The sequence below is a fragment of the Mustela lutreola genome, chromosome X (genome assembly GCF_030435805.1).
Source record: "Mustela lutreola isolate mMusLut2 chromosome X, mMusLut2.pri, whole genome shotgun sequence".
Classification (NCBI taxonomy): Eukaryota; Metazoa; Chordata; class Mammalia; order Carnivora; family Mustelidae; genus Mustela; species Mustela lutreola.
Window position 1 is genome coordinate 114,155,606 of NC_081308.1, and position 19,481 is coordinate 114,175,086.

Below are 19,481 nucleotides of genomic sequence, written 5' to 3' on the forward strand. Positions count from 1 at the left end.
GTGGAATGAATGCATAGTAGAATAAATCCTTAAACAGGCTGTCACTGTGTGTCATACACGGCATTAGGTGCTGGAGATAGAAAAATGAAGAACCTGGGTGGCTCAGTCAGCCGAGCCTCGGGCTCTTGGTTTCAATCCATCAAGCCCTGCGTCTGGCTCCACGCCCAGCCGGAATCTGCTTGCTGATTCTCTCTCCACCCCTTCCTTCCCTTCTTCTCACTGATAATAAATCTTTTAAAAAAATGAATAACTCAGTCCTGCCTTTAAGGAGCACACAATCCCACGTTGCACTAACAGAGTGCAGATTTTGTGATTACGTATGTACAACGTACAGACAGCACAAATAAGCATGTAGTCACTTTTCTTATTTGGAGGGGAGGGCGGTGGCGGCTCCAAGAGGAGATGGTACCATTCAATTCACTTCTCAGTGTTAGCCTTTACTCTCTCTAATTGTACACACAATGATTGGATTCTTCGTGGCATATTTTGCTTGTGAATTCTTACCTACAAAACTTACTTAGCAGGTCAGATTCTTTTTAAGGAATCCTGAAAGGTCACTCAGTCTCAATATATTCAGGTCTCCCTCCTGATTCCCATAGCACACTTGGTTTGAGGCAGCCTCAAGAATCTGTTGTTGTTGTTGTGTGTTCTTTACAGATTCTGGTTTACTCTTTCTGGATTGAATCCTGGTGATTCCAGATCTACTCTAAAACATGTCTGGTTTACTCTTTCTGGATTGGACTCTGGTGATTCCAGACCTACTCTAGAGCAAACCTAAAGGTTTGCTATTCTTAGGCACTTGTAACAACAGATAAGCTCCCTTTGGTGACTGACTTAAAATATTAAATAAGCCCTATTCCTAATGGGTTATTCTATATTATATTGAAAATGGGTACCAACATGGTTTTGACTGTTTTCATTGGTTGCTTATAGCCTTTGTTGAATCAGACTCAGTACCCTTATGGAAAATGAATTATAGCTCTGTTTGTATTATTTATTCCTAGAACTTTAAAAAGTTTTTTAAAAATTCCCTTCACAGTGTACATGTACCAGTCACCCAATGACTACTTAATATTTAAAGAAACAGATTGTCATGCCCAATTCTTGATTATAGAATGTTTTCAGACTAGTGAATGAATCAGGGCCATTATCCATGATGTCTTCTTAAAGGATTAAACTGAATAATTTTTATCCCCTTTACCATCATTAATTAAAGTCTACAATATGAAAGACTACTTTGAAAAAACATGTCACTTCTTGATAGAATTGTAGAAATCCACAGCCGGCTGATACTGATTATTCGTATCCTGAATTTATTCACATTAGAGTAAATAAATGCATGTGTATTGTCTGTCTCTGTGCATATATACACACAGAAATAGCCTATGATTTTATAACCTTGTAATATTTATTTAAGTGACCAACTTAAATTGACCGACTTCTTTATTTTCCATTTATTTTAAAACAGTGAGAGTTTGTAGGCTTGCTTTTCTTTAAACTAAAATCACATCAGATGGAACAGGGTTCTGTTTAATGCAGTCAATATAACTCAAGGCTACATCCTCTAAGTACCATCAGGGGCCTGCATTATCAATCGACTTAGGGTTTATTGTGGCGCATCCTTCCATTTCAGAAGACATGGGGGATTTTGTGAGTCAGGTTAATTGAGTACAGTAGGATAAGGGTTTTTCTCAGGTTGTCTTTACACAGGATATTATACATAACCAAGACCGCACTGTAAGCTGGAGGAAAAGTTACTGCATTTGAGAGAAAATTATATGCTCTCTGAAACTGTATGCAGTTGTAGTGATTTCCTTGAAACATGCAGAAATGTACAAGGTATTCATTTTGACTGAGCTCACTGTATAACTTCATTTTTAAAAACAAGAGTAAAAACCAGACAAACATCAGTATGACCACAGTATTTTCCTTTAATTTTAGTTCACTGCAGATTTTCTTGAGAGACAAAGTTGGTCTTTATGAAGAGTGCTAAAATAAGCAAACCCTTCCCTTCTGATCTCATAATATTGGAAAAATCTTTTATAATCTTTAAATATTTTTCTAGTTCGATGTAAATCTTAAAATGAAGCTCACTCAGGCATTGACTAGAATTTGAATCATGCCTTTATTTGCTGCTGAAAATCGCCTTTAGATTTCTGTTTATTTTAAGGAACTATGCCCCCCCACATACACACCACCACCTTGATACCAAAAAAAAAAAAAAAAAATGATAGAAGTAAAATATTCCAGAACAGAGTCCAGTTTTGTGGCCTTCTCACTGTTTTTCCTGAGACTTTTGTGTGTGTTTATTCCCAGCCTATGGTGAATGTTTCTGGAATGTTCCTTAGTTAAAAATTGTGTTTTGGAGTTTTCTTATAAAACTTAAAGGAAATTTAAGAGGGAAAAATGTTCTCCTCCTTACAATGTTTTTTTTTTTTTTCTCAAAACAAATACAGCTTTAAGCTTGAAATAACACAGCTCTAAGGAGCCCCCTATTAGATTCAATTTCGCAGACATTTGCTTTTCGAATGCCCTACTATGTATATTCCTTTCATTCTGCATATTTGTCGTGGTCCATCTCATCCACTCTGTTGTGACAGCTTCTTTCTTTTTTTAAGATTGATTGATTTGAAAGGGGGCACGGGCAGAGGGAGAGAATCTCCTGCAGACCCCATGCCGAGTGCAGGCCCCATGTGGGACTCAGTCCCACAACCCTGAGTTCATGACCTGAGCTGAAATCATGAGCTGGATGCCTGACTGACTGAGCCACCCACTCGCCCCTAGGGCAACAACTTCTGAATTCAGGTCTCTGGTTCTAGCCTCTCTACTTAACCCCAGATAGATACATCTAACTTGCTTCATATTACCCACGTATCTATGGGTCCATGAAGTACAGTAACCCTGACAAGGAGGAGTAGCATTTGAACAAGAACTTGAGCGTCATTTTGGTGAGGGTGGAGTATAGAGATGGTCTTCCAGTTTGGAAAAAAGGAACTCAGGGGTGGTAAGGCATGTGGCCAGATGATCTGTCCTGTCCCTCATGGTTCTCTAAAATTTTATGTGCTGTTTCTTCTTTATTGAGGTAAAATATGCATCATAAAATTTACCATTTTGACCATTTGAAGTGTACATTTCTGTGGCAGGAAATACCTTCCTGTTGTGTAGCCATCACCACCATCCATCTCCAGAACTTTTTCATTTTCTTCAACTGCAACTCTGTACCCATTAAACTGTAATTTCCCATGGTCTCCTCTCCACAGTCCATTCTACTTTCTGTCCCTATGAATTGGATGACTCTGGGTTCCTTATATAAGTGGAATCAGACAACATTTGTCCTTTGATAACTGGCTGACTTTAGTTGTCCATGTTGGATTATGTGGTCAATGTCATGATTCATAGACCAGCCCATTTAATTCAACATGTACTTAATACATAGTACAATAATCATCTCTCAGATACATACAATGGGTATTCAAAAATTTTTTTTCTATGAACAAATGAATCCCAAATTTCACAGTAGCCCTTCTCCCTCCTTGCTTTGCCCAAATGTCTATTTAGCAGCAAACAGTGGGGTTCCGGGGCCTTCTTGTGGGGTGGCAGAGATAACTTGTTAACACTAGGCTCCAAGTTCTCCCCAGTAAATAGTATGACTCTGGAGTCCTTACGCTTTAGGCATTCTGAATTTTGGATCAGAAAGCCATTTCCTAACCCCTGACCACCCATGTTGATGCAGGACTTTAAACTTACTCCTCCAACCCGTTGTGAAACTGTGCGGGTCACTTTATTAGTGGAGAAGTGGAGTTTTTCCTTCAGGGACTTCCTCTGCTTCAATGTGCCGGATGTACGGGCATGGTTTACAGTCCCTGGCTCTTTTGGAATTTTCAGCCGGTATGTAGATATCATCTCAGCCTTTTAAATTATTTAAAAGCAAGCCAAACATACTGATTTGCATTCTCCAACACAAACATCTTTTCACAGAAATCAAAGGTAAAAGTTGTAGTCCTCCAAAAGAACACAAACAGAGAGTCTAGGCTTTTCAGTTTTGTTTGGTTTGCAATTGGTGTTTTCCCTGAGGCCTGCTGTGGACAAGGAACCTGTCAGAAAACGCTCTGTGGACAAAGCTTCCTTGAGCAGAGAAGAGCCCCACGAGCCTCACTTCAGTCCCCACACCTGCGTAGCAATCTTCTGAAGGGCCAGACCTGTGGCCATCATCTAGTGAGACTTGGTCCCCAGAAGTGGCAATCAGAAGGAAGCAGGCAGAAAATTCTGTCTGGCAGCTCCCCTTCCTTCCCTGCTGTTTCCAGAGAGTCCTGGTCCCACCCAGTGGCTTGCTTGGGAGGAGGAAGCCGCCTTTTTCAGATCTGGAAGTTGCTTACTCACAACTTTAATAGCATTTTGAGCTCTCTGTGAATATGCTTAAGTGGAGAACAGATGGTAAGTTTCTGTTTTGAGTCAGTAACCCCCCCCCCCCCAAAAGGACACACATTGTTTCAGACTCGGAAAACAGATGCTTTCATTCATGAAGAACTGTGTTTAATAAGATCTTTTCGTTTGCCTTGTAAGTATCAGGTGAATGGGAAGCATTCTGAGCTCATGAGGTAGAAGGTAAGGCTGATTAGAAACAAACTGGCAAAAGAAAAAATTCCGCAGGCTGTGCCGCCTTGTGAGAACCACTTCTTTCTTCTCTCGAAAGAAAATCAACTATAAAGACACATGAGGTTGTCAATTTTCAGGTTCTGAGGGCCTGATTCTAGACATAAAAACAAGTTACCTGAAGCACTCCCAGAGCTCTTTCTCCTTCCCCACTGTTAAGAGAACATACTTCCTCTCTTTCCTACCCTAGACACCTCCACCAGCAAAGACTCTTGGCTGCTTCTTCCTTCACTTCAGGTTGTGATAGGGGAGTGGCTGGTGGCTGTCAAGAGGCACGGGGTGGGGGGGGGTGCGCATTGTTGCCGCCCAACCCCCACCCCCCGCTGTGCATCCTACATGGTGTCAGCATCCAGAAAGAAAGGAGGAATCCTTGCATATTAATTTAACCGGAGCCCTTCCTCCCCCGGCCCCAATACTAAGCCTCTTTTCCAGTCCCTTCACTATAGTGTCACCCATCGTCCTATTACTGGTGTCCATTCTTTTGCCATGCTAAAGCCCCAGCCTCATGGGGACATGTAGACATTTTGATTGGAACTCTTGAGTACTTCCTGAGGAGTTTAGAGTTTGATGGCTCCTGGCAGTAGCTCGAGAATCTTTATCCCACAGCTGAGGCTGTAAGGGTAAAAAATGTGTCCCTGGCATCCCAAGTTGAAGCACAACACTGAATGTGTTTTTCCCCTGGAAACATTATGAGGGTGTAAACAGTCATTTCTTTGGCATTCTTTCTGCTACACTGTGGAGACCGTCGTGTTCAGCTCTCTTTTGTGGGGGACTACCCTAGGAACCTCAACATTATTTTTTATGGGAAAAGTGCTTGCTTTTCAAATTTGAAACACCTTACTTAAAATGGACTTTTAGAACACCAGCCATTCACAACTTGGCCCCTTGCCAGGATAGTAAAATCAACCATTCCACTTAGAGTCAAATCTGGGGTCCCACAAAAATGCAGAGAATAACACTCATGAAATGATTTGGGGAGAGAAGTGTCCCTCGTATTTCAGGCTATCGCTGAAAGAGGTTTAAGGGTTGATTCCAATTTTTATCTGACAGAGCTGAGTGGTGCCTGTGTGCACGTGTGTGTGCACCTGATTGAAGTTTACATACTTCAGGTAACTTGCCCCATTCCTTCTGTACAGCTCAGAATGAAGTTAATTCCGGAATAATCAAGTAATTCTATGCTTTTCAAGCTACACACTCCCTTTCTCTTAGCCATGTACCTCGGCAATAGGAGTTGGAGGCCAGGAGGAACAATATCCTTTCTAGGTTCCACATGTGTCCGAAAAATGCCCAGTAATCATGGCTGATAGAAGTGGTACAGTACATGAGAACAAAAGCCAAAAACCGTAATAAGGCAAACTAACCAGTGTACTCAAACTCTTAAAATCACATGGGAGGTACCCAGAAGCTCCATTTAAAACTTCTACAAGTCTCCATATACCTCCTCGTTCCTTAATGTGACTCTTTTCCTTTCAAAGTCATCCAAAATAATAATTTAAGGCTATGGTTTCTTTATTCCGGGTTTTATAAAAATTGCTAATAGTTCAACAGTTAAAAAAAATAATAATTTCTCTGTCAAATAAATAAAATCTTTTTTAAAAAGGGGGAGGGGGCGCCTGGGTGGCTCAGTGGGTTAAGCCTCTGCCTTCAGCTCAGGTCATGATCTCAGGGTCCTGGGATCGAGCCCCACATCAGGCTCTCTGCTCAGCAGGGAGCCTGCTTCCTCCTCTCTCTCTGCCTGCCTCTCTGCCTGCTTGTGAGCTCTGTCAAATAAATAAATAATTAAAAAAATAATAATTTGTTCTTCATTTAGCCGTATCACAGGCTGAAAAGGTTGGGAGGAAGATCAAGACTCAGAACTTTACTTTTATTTGTAATGTTCTATGGAAAAATATATGCTGGGCTTCAAACAACTAATTTTAAACTTGTGTTTTAAGACCAGTACATTAGTATGTCAGATTTAACATATTATGCTAGTTATTAGGCTCGGGTTTACAATGATTAAATTGTTTCATGGATTTTACAGGGTTCAAAATTATGGATAATAATGGAATACCTGGGTGGTGGTTCAGCACTGGATCTTGTAAGTATTTTTAAATAATTATACACTTAACATATCTATACTTTAACTTTTTTCTTTTAACTGGCATAAGCAGTGGCTTTTGGGTGAGCTGAATGGTTGCTCTGGTAATATGTTCAAGTTAAACTCTTACTTCGGGACCCCTGCCCTTATGTAGATTGAGCTAGATTGCAGGATTGAACATATTGCTGATATTCTTAGCATGTGAATGAAACATGAATATCTTAATAAAATAAAGCTCTGCAAATTAGCAGTGTATGTGGCCATTGCTATCAGTTTAGAGTTTTACTTCACAAGGATTTCCCTGAAAAGACCGCGTTCTTGGATTTTTAAAAATGTGATTAAACTGGTTCTTGTGTTCTCACCAAAGAGGCCTATGGACCCAGTTCCCTACAGAACTCTCTGCCCCTCTATAGGCCATTTGGAAATGTGATGGTATTTTTGGTTGTCATAATGACTTGGAAGTGCTAGGGCCATTTTAGTGGGCAAAGATCAGGGTGCTGAAATCCTCCGATGGGCAGAAGTTTCACCCAGTGAAGCTGTGATCACACACATAATCCCTTTGAGAAACACAGGTGGTTTTCCCTAAATTGGTGTGATTCTGTCATTGCTGTCTCCCCCTTTTAAATCTTTATTAATATGACATTGTATTTAAAATTCAGTATGCATTACTAAAGGCAACTTTGTGTAGTAAGATGACCACTGAGCTGGCCTATAGGAGTTTGATCTTATGGGGCTGTCTTCATAACTAAATCTGTGCCTGTGAACCAGACACATAAATTCCTTAGACTTGGATATCCTATAAAACGAAGAAGTTATTTCTAAGTTCCCTTCTGTCTTGAATATTATATGACTTATATTTTCTTAGCATGCTTCTGCTTTTGAAATTATAGAGTGTGATGTTTCTAAAAATAAAGTGTTTTCATGATTAAGATCATCAAGTAATATTTTAACTCTTATTTTCAAGTGGAGATGAGTTTTCCCAACCGTGAGTGATTAAATATTTCTAAAAGGGTTTAATCCTCCCTGCTAATGACTCCAAAGTTTCAAATAATCCTATGAACAGAAATGACGGTAAGAGATTTTCTGTCCTTGAAACAGAACCAAATTTAAAGCTTTCTAAAGAAATGGTAATTAAACTTGACGGAGAGAGAGTCTCATCTCCTTCTAGGAATTCATCTCATTGTAATCATTTGCTGAGTTAGGTATTACCCTCCTTGTATCTAATCTAATTCTTACACCCCAAAGCTGGAGTTCGTGTTTTCTCTCTCTCCTCTCTAGTGATAGAACACAACTGGTGTTTCTTTGTATAATAATCCTTCACAATAGTGTTTTCATTAGGGCTACAAGAAGCCTGCCAGTTGCTCCACGATCCTCCTTCTACTTTTCATATAGTTAAGAGCCCTTTTCAAATTGATCACAGTTACCTTATCTGGTCCCCCAAGGTGCTCACCATATCCCTTCCCTGTGCTGTAAAAAATTAAGAAACCTGGGTCCTCGTCCTCGTTCTACGATTGACTAGCTGGCTAATACTGGACAAACCATCATTGAACCTCTGTGCCTTGATTTCCTCGAATACTGAAAGAAGAAATTCAATTAATAATTGCTCGAGGTTTGTTTCTCAATTTCAAGAACGCTGTGATTGAATGATAAAGTTCATGTAACTGGCCTTTGTAAGGAGGGCGCATGATGAGAAAATGTGCTGTACAGATGAAGGCTAGCATTTGGGGAATGGAAGAAAGGATTAGGTGGCAGGGAGAGCACTGCTGTTAGGGACAAGAGGAAATAAGAGGGATGCTGGGCAGAGAGGATTTCTCACTTTAAGGTGGTGCCCCACTAAAGGAGCATGATTACAACTTGTAACTGACATCAACATTTCAGAGTGTATACCTCAAGATTCTCTCCCATTGGAAAAAAAACGAGTTGTGTATGAACAGACTTTGTGCCTATTGTAGCTTATTTGATGGAATTGATCATACCCGACTTCTTTCCAAGAAGAATTGCGGTGGCTTACAACAAAAACTCATACGATAAGGCTAATAGAATAAAACAGGAGCACCAAAGAAAAAAGTTGGAAACAATATGCCAGCCTTAAGAGAAGACATAATACAATGTACTGCCTTGGGACTGGCTGATTAGGACCGGCTGGAAGTCTAAAGGAGTGGGGGAGAGCCCCAGGCCCACAAGTATATAGTCTGTGAAAGAGCAGATGTCCCTCTATTGCACACTCTCAGCAGACAATAGAGGCAAAGTACCCAAGGCCGGTATGCGGCCCCAAAGGCATGGGTATTAGCTATTAGAGACATTGTTACCGTCTTCAGTCATTGAGGAGAAGTTCAATTATGCACTCCAAGGCCAGTGAACCAAGATTTCATCATGATCTCTCCCAAGGTCGTATGGCCAAAAAAAAAAAAAAAAATCTCTGTTGCATAGACTTTACCTTCGCTTTCTTTCCCAACTCCCTTTTTTTTTCTCCTTTTCCCATTGTTGTCAACATGGCTAAGGAAACATTTTAACCACAAGCCTTGAAATAGTTTTATGTCTGATAATGAACCAGAAAAACTGAACTGCAGCACCCTATTCCCAGTTCCCTGCCATGGAGTCTCCCCCTTTTTGCCTCCCCCAGTAGCCCGTTCATTAAGAGTCTGTGTTTCCTGTATTTTAAACCGGTCCTAAATATACCCAATAAGCTAGTGGGTCTGTAGGACCCCTTTTTTGTTTTTGTTTTTGTTTTATGGAAATATATATTTTTTAATTTCTTACTTAATACACTGACTTATCCAGGCCACTTTTGGAAGTCCTTTAGAATGACAAGTAGTATCCCTTACAGATCTTGCCTGATTTCTTTAACTGAGGATATACGTCTTCTGCCCCCGTCAACATATTAGGATCAGTGATACTAACTACGAATCCTTAGTATGACCTTGGTCTCTCACTTCCTTGGTAGTCCCTCAGAATTTCATTGCTAGCGATCAGTAAAATGCCATTTTCACCTTTGAGAACAACTTTAATCACTCCTGTTTAAATAGAAACTTTTGGGGTGGAAGTTGATAGATTTATAAGTAAATAGATAATGTTACCTAGGAAAGGCACCTATTGAACTATGGACATCCCCGGAGTATACTGTATATCCAGCCCACAGTTCCTATTCAATGGTGAGACTGAAGTACAGAGTCTATTTTAAGCTGTTAAATTTCAACATGAAAGTGCCCTTTATTCAGAATAAATATGGTATTCATGAAAGATGAAATACACAAGGTGCCAAAGAGCTGTGAATCCCTCCCAGTGTGAGGCAGAGTGGGCGATGTTTGATTTTCACCACCTCTTCCCTCCTTCCAGCAAACAGAACTCTACCTCAGCTCTGACTTTAGATTCCCACCCTTTCCTGTAATAATATTGTACAGTCCACTGTTTGTGCTTTATGAGGTACCAGAACTTTAAAATAACCATTTATTTTAAAGAGAGATTTTCAGATATTCCATTACAAGTTCTCCTGAAACCTAATCATTGCTTTCCTTGTATTCCAGTTGGAACGATTGGCTTTGGTACAGAGATGGGGAAAGAAAGGCAAATGTGTTACATTTATTTGAAAAACCGTATCCCTTCACAATTTGATCTTTTTTTTTTTTTTTACAGTGTAAGTCTGAATAGATTAATTATCATATTCCTGGCTAACTTTTAAATTTCAGTCTCAAAAATTCTCTCTGCTTTCCAAAGTGATTGAGATCACAAAAGTTAAGAACTGTACTCTGGGCCGACTTACCTCAAAATCAGTTCAGTGTAAATAGTTAGTCATTGAAATAGCCAACACCAAAATTTAAGTAGCTGATTTCTTTTTTTGTAGCCAAAAAGGAAAAGAAATCTAGTTCTGTCATTGTTTAAGCATATTTCTTAAATCTTGGACGTAAATATTTAGGAACCCTGGAACTTGGAGCTAGTACAGAGGTCACACTGCTTATATTATCTTTCGAGATTAAATCTAATCATTTAAAAACCTTTTCAGGGGGCGCCTGCATGGCTCAGTGGGTTAAGCCTCTGCCCTCTGCCCAAGTCATGATCTCAGGGTCCTGGGATCAAGCCCTGCATTGGGCTCTCTGCTCGGCAGAGAGCCTGCTTCCCACCCCACCCCCCCCCCCGGCTGCCTCTCTGACTACTTGTGATCTCCCCCCCCCTCTCTCTCTCTGCCAAGCAAATAAATAAAATCTTGGAAAAAAACGCTTTCCCTTCGACTTAACTTATTTAGTCTCTTCCCTCACCTTTTAAATTATTTCCCCATTTGTTTCAGTGTTAGCTTAATAAGCAGAATTGCTTCGTATATCTAAGTGATTCCCTGATTTCACAGATAATACCAGGTTTGAACTAGATTGTTCAGTTGTGTATAAAAAGTGTGTTTTCCCTCCTCAGCTTCGAGCTGGTCCATTTGATGAGTTCCAGATCGCTACCATGCTAAAGGAAATTTTGAAAGGTCTGGACTATCTGCATTCAGAAAAGAAAATTCACCGAGACATAAAAGGTACACAGAAATCTTATATGACCCTGAGAAACATAGCTATATTCTAAGGAAGCTGAGGGGTTTTTGTTTCTTTTTCCCCCCAGCTGCCAACGTCTTGCTGTCAGAACAAGGAGATGTTAAACTGGCTGACTTTGGAGTTGCCGGCCAGCTGACAGATACACAAATCAAAAGAAATACCTTTGTGGGAACACCATTTTGGATGGCTCCTGAAGTTATTCAGCAGTCAGCTTATGACTCAAAAGTAAAGTGTTACCTGTATAAAACTCTTTTGTTTTTAATAATAGCTTTTATATCACATGCTATGCTATGTAAAAAAAAAAAAAAAACTGCCCTAATTTTCCTTCTTTTAAAAGTATTTCAAAAGCTAGTATTTTATCAAGTCTTCTGCTAAATCATAAGTTCCTGTATTTGGACTCGATTTCTTCCCTTCAGTAGCCTTCCATCCCACTTAGAATAAAATCCAAGGTCCTTACGATCACATACATAGTGGTCTATGATCTGGCCCTTGTCTGCCTCTCCTGCTTCAGCTCCTTTCACTCTCTATATTCTGTCTCCTTCAACCACAGGGGCCTCACTGCTATTCCTCAAACCTATCAAGTACTACTCCGGCCTCAGGACCTTTGCACACACCCTTCCCTCTATCTGGAATAACCTTTCTTCCAATCAGGTCTCTGCCTAAACCTTACCTCACAGTAGGGGCACCTGAGTGACTCAGTCAGTTGGATTTCCAGCTCTTGGTTTTGGCTCAGGTCATGATCTCTGGGTTGGGGGATCAGCCCCATGTTGGGCTTGGAACTTAGTATGGAATGTGCTTGAGATACTCTCCCTTTCCCTCTGTCCCTCCCTTCTAAAATAAATAAATAAATCTTTTTAAAAAATTACTTCACAGAGCAGTCTTCCCTAGCCATCCTGTGTAAAATTTCCAGCCCCTTGACCCCATCATTCATTATTCCCTTACCCTAATTTTACTCTCCTTCACAGAACCTAGCACCGTCTGACATCATACTATTTATTTACTCATCTGTCTCTTCTGTTGGAACACAAGCCCCTTGAGAGCAGGGATTTTTTTTGTCTGCTTTATTCACCACCTGAATTCTCAGTGCTTAGAATGTGGTATCTGGCAAACCGTAAGGAAATTTGGTCATTAAAAAAAATTAATTAATTCAATTAATAAAAACTTATTACATTACATTGCATTTCTTGAGATACCTTGTTTTGTTTGTTTGTTTGTTTGTTTAAGATTGATTGATTGATTTCCTCTCTGTCCCCAACGTGGGGCTCAAATTGACGAGCCCAAGACTCATACACTCTTCCAACTGACCCAGCCAAGTGCCCCTCTTAAGACACTTAACGTCTTGTGTCCCATAGGCTATTTCATGGCAGTCTGTTGGAATGGAATGTCAGGCTAATTTTTTCTCTCTCTCTTACATCAGGCTGACATTTGGTCACTGGGCATCACTGCTATTGAACTAGCCAAAGGAGAGCCACCTAACTCTGACATGCATCCGATGAGAGTTCTGTTCCTTATTCCAAAAAACAATCCTCCAACTCTCGTTGGAGACTTTACTAAGTCCTTTAAGGAGTTTATTGATGCTTGCCTGAACAAAGATCCGTCATTTGTGAGTATATATTGCTATTGCTACTATTTGGTTTTGATTATTAAATCTGCATTAGCAAATGGGGTTTTTCTGCAGTGAGGAATACAGTGACTGTGAAAATTGCCTAAGATCCTTCTAGGAACCTGATTCTTCCTTTTCTCTTAATAGTTCTGTTCTTCCTTTTCTCTTTCCCCGGTGTCTTTTGCACTTTCTCATGGTCCCTAGCTCCTTCATTCTGTTGATTATTTCTTATTTCAAAGGGAAAGAAATTTGAGAAATAAAGTTCCTGTTATAGGAAGTCATTATTAAAGTACACTTGTAACTATCCACAGTGGTTTTTATTCAACTGTGTTTTCATTTTTCTTGAAAAGTGATGTGTGCATTTCACTTCTTAAAGAATTTAATATTGAGAAATTCCAGCATATGGAGTCATACGCTTTTACTGAAGTCTAGGGGGCTCTACTCATTTACCTGGCAGAATTGATCACAGTTGCTTTACTGTTTCTAAAATAAAGCTGCCTGGTGACTTCTAGAAGCTAGAACTGTACAAGAACTAAGTTCTTGATGTAACTGTTTTTAAATTGAGAGTGAATATTCTGATATTAACAAAGCCCTAGGGGAGAAATAGCCCCTATAGCCCCTGGTATTTGCATTTAGATGCACTTTGAATTAATGGGTGATGGAGAAAGGGTTAATCTGGGGATCATACGTGTGTAGTTGATGATCAAATTACAGCCTTGCTAGTTGTCATCCATTTTTTCAACTTACAGTAAATATAATAAGAGTATTTGAAAGCACTATTTTGAAACATTTTTCAGTTTTTAACTTACCTTCAAAATCCTGCCATGTGTTTCTCTGGTTTTGAGAGATTTCCTGCCTGCCAGTTTGCTGGTAGGTAGGCTACCGCCTTGCCCACTGGGCTTGAACAAATTGGTACTAAGGTAGTAAATTTAATTTGGTTGCCTTGAACCACTTCAAAAAGTAGAATTAGCTGTTTATTGCCCTATAGCATTTTAGTTGTCCTCATGTTTGTAGACCTACTTTCCAGGTGTACCTTTCCTGCTTAATGATTGAAATAATTTTTTACCACCCCTTGTAATCATAAAGAGCCTGGAAGTATTCATGCATCCTTATTATTTTTCCCTAGCGTCCTACAGCAAAAGAACTTCTGAAACACAAATTCATTGTAAAAAATTCAAAGAAGACTTCTTATCTGACCGAACTGATAGATCGATTTAAGAGATGGAAGGCAGAAGGCCACAGTGATGATGAATCCGATTCGGAGGGCTCTGATTCGTATGTACAAATCATTTAATTTTTTATGTAGGTAGCTCATTCTAATATTGCCTGTCTTTTAGCTAGTATCCACTGTGCCTTCTCTAGCATAAAATACAAACCTTATTTTAGAGTTTTACTTTAGAAACTGTGGAAGTCTTTTAAACTCACAGTCTGTGAAGTAAGTACAATGAATTTGGAAACTTTTTTTTTTTCTTAGAAGTGAATTGCTCTGGTTTTAAATGGTCTCGGTCTAACCCCTAGTGGATACTTGAGTATATTACAAAATTTGGGGGAAAAAATCGATCAAAAGTGTTACATTAGTTTGCTTCAAGTGATAAGGTGCTATGTCTTCTCATACTTAGCGGTGGTGGGGGGCAGGGAACCTGCAGAATCCTTCTGGAGAGTGACCTCTGGGCCTTTCCCACCCCTTGGCCGCATACTAAACTGTGATCAGACTGATACATTAAAATACTCATCTATATATGATTTCTACCCCCCTAAAACAGTTCCACTGTTTTTCTAACTGCAGCATTGACATTCGACATCTGAGATTCTAAGTCCATACTTAATGTAGACCAGGGAAGTCTGTAGGTCACACCAGAATTTACTCTTCTACTGGCTGAATCAGCACAAAGGCAACACGAAATTTCTTTCGATAATATTCTCAGAGTCCTTGCATTTATGAGAAATTGCCCTACTTTTGAAAAGAATAAAAAATAGCAGGCTGATTCTTGTGCCCCTGTTGGTTTGTTGGCCATGGTTGTCCATGAAAGTGGCCCATGGAACTTTAAAAAAGAAGCAAAAGGCACTCCAAGAGATCCTGATCTGGTCAGTGCGGAGGGGGTGGGGGCAGGCCTTTCTATGTGGTGAGAGGTCTCCACATGCCATTCTGATGCACGCTTAGGATTTGAGGATCACTGCCCTTCGTCAGTAAATAGTCTCCACCCAAAACTGAACGCAAATGCTTTTAAATACTGTGATTTTTTATATATCGGAACAACTCTTCAGAGTCTGGCTGCATTGATTTGGTATCTTCACCAAGCTGAATAATTTAGGAACTTATATCAGTATTTTGGGCCATCTCTTTAGGGAATCCACCAGCAGAGAAAGTAATACTCATCCCGAATGGAGCTTTACCACCGTGCGAAAGAAGCCTGATCCAAAGAAACTCCAGAATGGGGCAGTATGTACATGGCGATGATCACTTTCTCTCGATAGGACTCTTGTGGACTAATACAGTGAGATTGTGATGGCCAGAAATTACTAGAATTTAATACCCCTAAGTGCCCGTTTACCTCATTGTGTCCATAGAATGCTTCATGTGCCGTTAGCTTTGGGCTCATTAAAAATTACTCATTATTTAAATTATTAAATTATTAAAAATTATTCCCATTATTCATGGGAGTCATTTAAGTGGCCATCAGTATGTTTTTAAATGCAACCTAGACATGCATAAACCCAGTGGAATCGTGGGTATCTGTTGTAATCCTAGAGGTTAGAGGTCTTCTGGATGATGATGGGAGAGAGGTTTCCAGTTAGCCCTCACTTGTTAAAGAGTAAGAAAACCGTGACTACTTATGTCAGTTTCATCTGCATAATCTATATTGTTTGTTCCAAGGAGCAAGATCTCGTGCAAACACTGAGCTGTTTGTCTATGATAATCACACCTGCATTTGCTGAAGTAAGTACGGATTCATTAGCTTTGGATATCTATGTTAAGAAGTCTGGCGATTTCAAATGTTATTACTATTGATCTTCCACAGCTTAAACAGCAGGATGAGAATAACGCTAGCAGGAATCAGGCGATTGAAGAACTTGAGAAAAGTATTGCTGTGGCCGAAGCCGCCTGTCCTGGCATCACAGATAAAATGGTGAAGAAATTAATTGAAAAATTTCAAAAGTAAGCTTGAAATGTCATTTAAGAAATTATTTTTACATTTTTCTCTGGGATGTTTATTTTACAATATGATTACCTTGATTCAGTCATTTTGGCTCTTCTTCATTATTAAGTCCCTTCTTAATAGTTGTATGCATAAAACTATTTTATTTGTTGCTCATCTTAAACACGAGCTTTTGGAATTGTTATCTTTGGGTATTACAAGGTACTTTTCCCCCTGAAAGAAATGGCCTGTTTTGTCTTTTTTCTCCTTTGCCTGCTAGTTTGCCCGCTAGTAGGGGTACAGACAAAAGGTCATGGAGTGTATTTTTATTTGGGCCCTTATAAATACCATTTAGGAATGCTTTCATTCTTGCCAGTACCCTCATCATACTACTATTCACGCAGTTTGCAGTGCTGAAGTTCTTACGTTTAGCCCCCATAAGAAAAGTTAAGGGAAGGATTGTAGGTAGAGGAAGTCAGTATAGCCTACAGAAGGTTTTTATGATTGACTTTAGTTTCCACACTGTCTCAAATTGTTGGTTTAACTTTGTTCCCATTCAGTAAAGTTCATACATTTAATTTTTAAGTTCTCTTTTGAAACCAGACTTTTGTTTGCAAGCACAAACATGCATACACCTCCTTAGCTCCAACGGAGCCTGAACTCACAACCCTGAGATCAAGACCTGAGCTAGGATCAGGAGTCAGACGCTTAACCACCTGAGCCACCCAGGTGCCCCACAGAAGAGATTTTTGAACTTCTTTATATTTTAACTTCTACTTGATAAGATTCAGTAAAAGAATTAGTTTGCTGAATCAGTACCTTTATTGCAGAGTTCATACAGATGAGAAATACAAATGTGTATTTGTATATAGGTTTAAGTTTTTCTTCATTTTATAGGTGTTCAGCAGATGAATCCCCCTAAGGAACTTCTTACTGGCTATTTCATACGGACCCAGAGAAACCCACCAAAGCTACTTCAAGCTTAACAGTGCTTAACTCATGAGCTCCATGTGCCTTTTGGATCTTTGCAACATTGAAGATTTGGAAGAAGCTCTTCAACTATTTTGTGATGGTGTTTATCATTTTATATTTTAAAGAGATTATTTTGTAAGGAATAACTTTTAATACTATAGTTTCACCTGTATTCTACTAAATGTTGAGATACAGTTTTGCTTTTAGGTATCATTATTACTTAAGTTACTGGGATGAATACCTTTCATGTTTTGATCTTTAGTTAACTGTACACTCATGAAACGTACAGGTCTTTCAAAGTCATCCTAAATACCGAATGTTTGCAAGTCATCAAGCATCAAAACTCTTTAAAAAAAAAAAACAAGCATATTCTAAAAATGACTTTTGGTGGGGAGGTAGAAACAAGTCATACTTTCTTAATTTTCTTTAATAAGCTCTTAGAAATGAAACCTGAAAAGTATTGACTCCCTTTACCAACTTGGGATGATTTTCTAGGCAGCTCAGTGATGATTGCATTTGAGAGCCCTGTGTTTGAAGCATGTCTAGGCAACATGTAGCAGCGGAGGTACCTCTTGGTGTGTAGTATTGACCTTCTCTTGCGGAAGAGGCGGTTAACCCTTATTTAACATGGATGGAGATTTCAAGCAATGCTAATTAACCAAGGATGGGTTTTTGGCAGTCCTGGAGGAATCTGTCAGGCTTCATTTTTAAAGTCTTCAACTCATATCACATACTATATGCTTGGATTGGGGGAGCTTAAGTAAGAGCTGTTATTCATGTGATTAAGTACCTGATCAACAGGTGTGAATATACCTTAGACACCAGCATATTTTCATTATGGTAGTGAAATGTCCTATAAACTATTTATACATTTTTGTTCTTCGTAATTATCCAGTACAAAAAGCATCATTTGTTCATTTTTGAAAGGGTATTTAAATAAGCATTTTCTAGTTCATGTGAAAATAACCATAGTACGGGATGACCTATGTCCGTAGAGAAGTTGTTAGACTGTACAGTTAATTTTCAGTTATATTTATGGTACTGTTACATGGGTAATAATACCTTTTTTCTTTAAAGCCCAGTATATATATTACGCCTGCCTAAGTTCCAAACTGGGGCTATATTTCAGTAGTTGTAGAATTATTGATATTAATTAGTTTTGGTAGTTAACGTTTTGTTGTTTGAATCTGCACAGTTTGGTTTTTGCACCGAAGTCATTTCTAAAAATCTGAATAATTGCCAAATATTAGAAGAAAGGTGTTCTTCAAGTAGAGAATACCGTTTTTCCTCAAAGTGGCCATTACCTCTTCTCTTTCTGTAATAATTCAGACACTTGAGTAAGTCGTGGTCATGTCATATGCCAAGAAAGTTCTTTTCATTGGTGCCTATACTGTAACAATTACTTTTAATGCATTGTATTTTGAAGTAATGGTTCAGTTGAAATTTTCACCTTCTGTGTGACTGAAACACAGTTTCAGTTCGTAATCTATTAGAGGTCTAGAAGTAATTTTTCAACTTATATCATGGGTTAAATGAATATTTTTGTAAAAAACAAAAGCAGTGAATTTACAAATGGATTATTTGAAACTTTACAATACAGCTGCATCATGGTTAGGAATCATACTGCTTATTCATTAGAGTTATTAGTCCTATAAACTGTGTCTAGGTGAAGCATACTCCAGTGTTGTGGGGGATTTAAAAATAAATATTTAAATTTCATGGCCCTCAGCGTCTGTTTTCTCCAGGTGGGGGTATGAGGCAGAATTTTTATTGTTTGACATTTTGTCTCCTCTGCCTTTTAATTTGTTGTTGGAACTTGGACACCAACATCTCCATTGAAAACTAGAAGGTATTCTTCACACTGAAGCACTGATGGTATTTACAGTGCATATCTGTCCCCCTGTCCTGACACAATTACTGGTAGAGTCGTCTTTCGCTCAAAAATGCCCTAGGTTGGACAGTACATTGTATGGTCACCCCAACTATAGTTTTATTAGGAAGTCATACACAGATTTGAACCCTATAGTTCTCTGGGGAAAAGAAATTTCACAGAGACTTCCAGAAATTGAGAGCTTAAAGGAATTTGAGTTTTTCCTAGGGAAAAAGTCAAGGATGAACTTACTGTAGCTCTGAGAATCTATAGGATTAGGGCGCCTGGGTGACTCAGTCGTTAAGCATCTGCCTTCAGCTCAGGTCATGGTCCCAGGGTCCTGGGATCGAGCCCCACATTGGGCTCCCTGCTTGGGCAGGAAGCCTGCTCCTCCCTCTCCTACTCCTCCTGCTTGTGTTCCCTTTCTTGCTGTGTCTCTCTTTGTCAAATAAATAAATAAGATCTTTCTTTAAAAAAAAAAAAAGAATCTATAGGATTAACATATAGGTGACTAGGCTTCATTATATTCTTAAGTTTAAATCGCTTTTTTATATTCATGTTACTGGGTAGGAGCAGGGAAGAAAGTGCTAGAGTGTGGGAAAGGGCTAGAGAGATGTATTAAAAGGAATTTTTCTGATAC

General features: G+C 39.2%; 1 protein-coding gene across 1 annotated transcript in view; it reads left to right on the top strand.

Moving 5' to 3' along the window:
* The window catches only part of STK26 (serine/threonine kinase 26), a 51,926-nt gene extending 33,236 nt beyond the window's left edge, over positions 1-18,690 (top strand). Inside the window, exons 4-12 of the mRNA XM_059157252.1 lie at positions 6,677-6,733; positions 11,135-11,243; positions 11,327-11,484; positions 12,677-12,862; positions 13,989-14,137; positions 15,209-15,302; positions 15,738-15,800; positions 15,883-16,019; positions 16,897-18,690. Coding sequence (XP_059013235.1) covers positions 6,677-6,733; positions 11,135-11,243; positions 11,327-11,484; positions 12,677-12,862; positions 13,989-14,137; positions 15,209-15,302; positions 15,738-15,800; positions 15,883-16,019; positions 16,897-16,921 — 978 coding nt within the window. The 3' untranslated portion in view covers positions 16,922-18,690. The remainder of the gene's footprint in view (positions 1-6,676; positions 6,734-11,134; positions 11,244-11,326; positions 11,485-12,676; positions 12,863-13,988; positions 14,138-15,208; positions 15,303-15,737; positions 15,801-15,882; positions 16,020-16,896) is intronic.
* Positions 18,691-19,481: the final 791 nt, after the last annotated feature.